The following is a 5768-nucleotide window of genomic DNA, read 5'->3' as shown; positions in this document are numbered from 1 at the left end:
AGAAGGTTCCCTGCATTCTGGTGCTGAGCTTCCCAACAGCCCCGGGGCTCTGTCGCTGTATTTGTTCTGACTGGTCAGCCATCCTTGGGGCCTGGTGAAAGCCAATTTTGAAAAACCCAATGAAAGCATTCTTTAGGTAGGGTGAAAACCCCAAGGGAAACTGTACATCCAGATTGAGGAGCTCCCAAAGCCACTTGGCACTGATGGGATGCTTTCCACACTGCAGATGAGAACCATTGCCTGCAGCTGTCTTGGGTGATGTCCCTACGAAAGTACCTGTTTTGCATCTATTCTTGGTATTATGTTAGTGAACGTTTCACTTTCCTTACGTTTCTATTTGCTACTGGCACTTTGACACTCAGAAGTCAAAGGAGAGTAAGTTTGAAAACTCCCAATGGTCCGATTTAATGAAGACATTATTTTATCATCATCACCACCAAGCATATATAACCGTCCAGTATAGAACTGGGCAAACTGGAAGCAACCCAGCCATCTCAGTGTAATTAGGAGAAATGAAGTGCCGCTGTGCCCCCTTTCCTGATGAGAAAATTGAGGTAGCGAAATGGAAACGGGAAGATAAATGTCCCATAGCGGATGTACTTATTCCTAATTTGGCGCACTCTGTCGCTTTTCCAAAGTAGTACCCAGTGAAAAGGATCTGATAAAGTTGGCACTGCACAGGAATATGAGATGGGAGGTGAGGCAGGGGAGCTGGGATGGGCGACGGTCAGTGATGGTGGTGGTGGTTGGTGATGGTGGTGACGGTGGCGCTTGGCCGGCTCCTCTCCCGTTTCTCCATCACTGCCCGTTCTCTCTGCCTCCTCCGTCCCCGCGTGGCCTCTGCCCAGAGAAACAGGATTTGCACCCAAGCCGCACGTCTGTGGGAGCCAGGCTGCGGCGCCCCGCGAGCCCGCACCCCCCACCCCGGCCCCGCGGCCCGGCGGGCCCCGAGCCCCTCTCTGCGCCCGGCGCCCTCCTCGGCTGTGGCCCCGCTTCGCTTCCCTCGCGCCCCCGCGCGCCGACACCGCCCGAGCATCCCGGGAAGCGAGCGGCGGGAGGATGTGGCGGGTCCGGCCCCCCCCTGCAGGGAGCGCCCGCGACCCCCAGCCCGCTTCCCGCCGAGCCCCCCGCGGCCCGGCCACCGGTCACTTACGGCTGCTCTGGGCCCCGCGCGCCCGGCGGCCCGAGACAAAGGCTGCGCGGTCGCGGCGCCGCCGGCTGCTCCCCGAGCCGCAGCTGCCGGGGCCCGGGAGGAGGGTGGGGGACAGGGAGGAGGGAGAGGAGGAGGAGAACAGAGGGAGGAGGGGGCGGCGGCCAGGGAAAGCGGGGGAGGGGCCGCCGCGGAGCCGGCCACCCAGCTGCAGCGGCCCGAACCCAAGCCCTCCTCCTGCGGCCAGCCACCCTCCTGGGCGCAGTCCTCCGCGGTCCTCCGCCCCAAAACCTCCCCCGCGAGACCAGGGTACCGCCCCCTGGGGGGCTGGGTGAGAGGAAGAGGAAGGGAAGGAGGAGGGAGGTGTGTGTGTGCGTGCGTGTGTTCATTCTTAATCGTGATGCTCACCACCCACGCCCGCGGCCGCGAGCAATCTTAGGAAAATGCTCGACTCCCGGCTTCACCTGGCCACCCCTGGGAAGCACCCTCACCTTCCTCCTTCCACGAGCCCGCACACCTCGCCTCCAGATGGTCCAACCATTTTATGAGCAGCAAAACTGAGACCTGGGAGCTGAAATGCCCGAGGACGCAGGGCTACCGAGCGGCAGGCTGAGAGGAGATTGCCGGGTCTGAGCCCTTTAAAAGGAAGACCTAGATGCTACCTGTTCTGTCCTGGGCGGATGCCCCCGTGGGGATGGGTCCAGGACGGGAAAGGGACAAGCACGTGCCATCCTGCCTGGGCCTGTGAGGAGACCCTTAGGCTTTTTTTTTCTGGGAGAAGTAAGCTTCTCAGTCACGTGCTTGACTCAGACATTTGCATCTTGGTATAAAGAGTAGCTTTGATTTATTTTTATTTTAAAAACTTCTTATTATGGAATTTTAAAAATTAAAGGTAGAATAGTGTAATGAATGCACAAGTGCTCAGCTTCAAAGATTGTCAACATTTTCCGTTCTTTCATCTACTCCTTCCCTTCCCCATCCAAGAGGCTAAGGACTTTTAAAAAAACATAATTACAATATTATAATGCCACTTTACAAAATTAGGGATAATTCCTGATGCCCTCTGACTATCACTGAACAGCTGATAGTTGAATAACAGCTATTTTCCAGGTCTGTGTTTAGCACTTTGACTGTGCTGCTCAGCTTTCGTTGGGCCTGAATTTTGTCCGAAGCTACTGGTGGACAAAAGTCCTGCGAACCTGTTGCTGGCCTGCAGTCACCAAGGGACCATGAACTAGAGAACGTGATCCGTCATGGGCCCAACACTCACTACCCTGTCCCTGCTCTCTTGAAAATTTTGATTGAAGTCTATCCTTTCAGAAAAATGCATGCAAAGAACTTTGATCTGAATTATAAGGGTTTCCATTCAATTCACACAAAATGTCTGAACCCTAGTGCAGGTTACAAACTACAGAGGTGGGCTGAGGTGTCCCCTGCATCCCCTTGGAGTCCCATGGGCTGGCTCCTGAAGGCTCTGCTGGGTCTGGCCCCCACCAGGAAAGCTGTATTTGCCATTGGTTTGCCTGGATTCCTGAGGCCTGAGCACAGCAAAGAGGGCGGTTATCGTGGCAGCTTTATTCTATATTTAAGTCTTGCGCAGGTGTGAGATGGAAAGGGATGCTCAGGCATGCCTTAGAAGAGCATCTAAAGAGGATGAGGAGGCTCTGGCTGTGGCAAGAGACACCTGGACAGTCAGCTTCCCTGAACTCCTCTAGTGGCAGAGGCGAGGCTGGCTGTTAGTAAGTGGCTTTGAGGTGGCAAGGCAGAGTGGCCAAGAGGCAGGCTCTGGACTCAGACCACCTGGCTTTCAATCCCATACCTCTTGCTAGCTGTGTGACCTTGGCTGTTACTTGGCATCTCTGTGCTTCAGTTACCTTATCAGGAAAAAGTGGGGTAGTGGATCAAACCTGTGTATTGGGGCTGCCAGAGGTGTTTATAGGCGTATAGTGCCTGGCACAGAAAGACTGGCAAGGTGCTTGGAGCATTCACACTGCTGGTACCCCCTACATGGGAGACCACAGTGACTAAAGCCCAGAGGGCTGATTGCTCCAAAGGAGTCACAGCCTTACTTTAAGCAGACAAACAGGGCCCATACCTGCTTTCTGCTGCAGTAGAAGCAGAATGTGCAGAAGAGAAAATGGGTACAGATGCGTACTGCCAGCCTCAGTGGGACACCTAGACACTTCTAGTGAGTTTCCCCACTGCCATGGATCCAGGAAATGATCCTTAGGATGCTGAAAGGGAGGGTTCATTCTCTGTCCCCTCACCCCAGTTGAACTGGTCTCAGTTAGTGGAACACGACATTCCCTCTCCTGCCTCCCTATGACCTATCTCCTCTTGTGAATCTGTCCCTGACTACCTCAGGCAGAGGAAGTTCTCTCCAGTGTGAGACCCTGGGCCTGCCCTGCATTCGTGATTAGAGCTGTTGATTGTGATGAGAGCTGTTGGTTGCTGTGTGGTTGCATCGACCTCTCTAGACTGTGTATGTACTGCGAGCTGGAATTGTTATCAAGTCTCAGCGTTTCCCGTAACGTCCTGTCCATTGCCTGACCTGGTACTGGTACAAACAATACTTCATGTAATATGCACACAGAAAATACTTTGTCCTCCCAAGGGGTTCGGCCCAGGCCAGGATTTTCATGTCCTGTAGCCAGCCCAGCAGCTAGCCCAGGTGACCCAAACCTGCTCACCTGCCGGCCCTTCCCTAGAAGCAAAGAGACCTGCTTCTGTGAGGGGCGTTCGAGTGCCCCGATGATGACTCTCTGATTTTGCATCTTCCCCTGTATATTCTCAACCCCCAAATGGGAAGTGCAGTTACTTGCTGTATTGTGGTTCTGAATTTCAGTGACCTTGTTCTGAAGAGAATCAACCTTTCCCTTTTCCTTGTACTTTTCTACCACTTTTGTTCCCTCATTTGTAACTCTCTTTTCCTTCCCTCCCTAGTAATATGGATTATACTGATTTTTTTTTAAAAAACCTCTTGATGTACTTTGTATCAATTAGCCATAATGCAAAATTGAGTCTAAGGCGTTTGTGGATCGAGATGAACAACAGAAATGTGGTGTCTGGTTCTGCCCATGGGAGAACTGTCAAAGCGTAGGTCTTCTTGCAGAATGAAATATTTGGGGGACACTCAGACCTTCTGATTCCTTTGAGAAATAATTTTTACCAAAAATCTCTAGTAATGTGTCCAGATAAAACACAATGAAGAACGTTATGAGGACCCATTTGTTCTTTGTGGACAATCTGACACTTCAAACCAGCTCTAAGAGAGAACTCTGTAAACTGTGAAAATGACTAAGAACTTCAGTCTTGATAAAGAAATAGAGTTTGGTTTAGCTAAATGGAAGGCCATACAAGTGTGGAAAGGACAGCTTGAGGTGATGAATGGATTAGATGGCTATAAAGATCAACTTACAGAAGATTAATAGAAGGGGAGATATATAATATCTGGGCTTCCAGCTGTTGAGGAATGCTAAGCTTATTGACATTGAAGATAAGCTTAGATAAAAGACATTTAGTCCAAATGGAGAGAAAATACTTTAAAATAAGCCTAATGCTAGTGACTAAATTAAGGCAGTAAATTATCTGTGGTTCCAGCCCATTTACCATTATAGAGACGACAGATCATTCTAATGAACAGCAGATTATTAACCACAAAGTGCCCTATGCATCACAAGGAATTGGAGCCACTCATTCTCCCACATCAGAGGAAATCTGGTTGTCCTGACAAGGAAACTTTCATATCCTAGTTGGAAACTAAAAAATAAAAACTTGGGAATGCCATGTGGAGTAGTTCTAAAACATCAGGAGGTGGGGTCCATGTCCCCTCCCTGTGGAACCCGGCTGGACTTGCTGATGGGGAATGCTGGAAGAGCTAATATGTGGTCTCCTGGGACTAGATCATAACAGGCATGCACCATCTGGCTCACTTGGAATGCTTACCTTCCAATATTCCCCCCTGGGAGACACCCACTCATAACTCAGCCTGGGACAGGTCCAAGCCACAGGGAGAGGTCATAGAGAGGTGCTGAGGTCAACGGCCTCAGCCCAGGCACCAGATGTATGAACAAATGTAATGACTCCAACGTCTGCCTTCAAGTTACCTCCAGCTGCTTGAACCTTTCTAGCTGTGACCCCAGGCATTGCAGAGAGGAGATTAGTCATCCCCTCCATATCCCATCCAGATTCCTGATCCAGGGAATGAAATACGGTTGTTTAATGCCATTAGGTATGGGTAGTTGTTATGCAGCAGGAGATAACGCGAATACCAAACAGTAAACAAACATGTCAGATGCAATGAGACAGATTTTGCCTTCAAAAAGCTTACAGTCTTAGCAGGAATCAGTATGAAATAAGCTAAACATGAAGGGGTCATGCTGAATTCCAGGCTGTTTTCTGCCCTTCCTAGCTGCGCAACCCCGGAAAGGTGTTGATTTTTGTGCCCAGTGTCCCCATCTATAAAATAAGCATAACAATAGTATCTCCTGCAGGGACCTTGTGAAGAATGAATACACGTGAAGCACTTACGACATGGTAACTCTCCAAAACTGCCAGCCCATTGCTAATCTTATTACGCTCCAGGCACACTTATTCTGAGGCACACGCAGGAGAAACG

At 50.7% G+C, this 5768-nt stretch overlaps 1 protein-coding gene across 1 annotated transcript; it reads right to left on the bottom strand.

Annotated features, from left to right (window-relative positions):
• Window positions 1-376: 376 nt before the first annotated feature.
• LOC108312910 lies at window positions 377-3924 on the bottom strand. The gene is made up of 4 exons (XM_017541085.1): window positions 3841-3924; window positions 2556-2688; window positions 1154-1477; window positions 377-840 (listed from the first exon to the last, which is right to left on the bottom strand). The coding sequence occupies exons 1-4, from the start codon at window positions 3922-3924 to the stop codon at window positions 728-730; spliced, it is 654 nt and encodes a 217-aa protein (XP_017396574.1). The 3' UTR covers window positions 377-727.
• Window positions 3925-5768: the final 1844 nt, after the last annotated feature.

The sequence above is a fragment of the Cebus imitator genome, unplaced genomic scaffold, assembly GCF_001604975.1.
Source record: "Cebus imitator isolate Cc_AM_T3 unplaced genomic scaffold, Cebus_imitator-1.0 Scaffold131, whole genome shotgun sequence".
NCBI classification, from domain to species: domain Eukaryota; kingdom Metazoa; phylum Chordata; class Mammalia; order Primates; family Cebidae; genus Cebus; species Cebus imitator.
The sequence above is the reverse complement of the archived record's forward strand: the minus strand, read 5'-3'. Positions and strand labels throughout refer to the sequence as shown.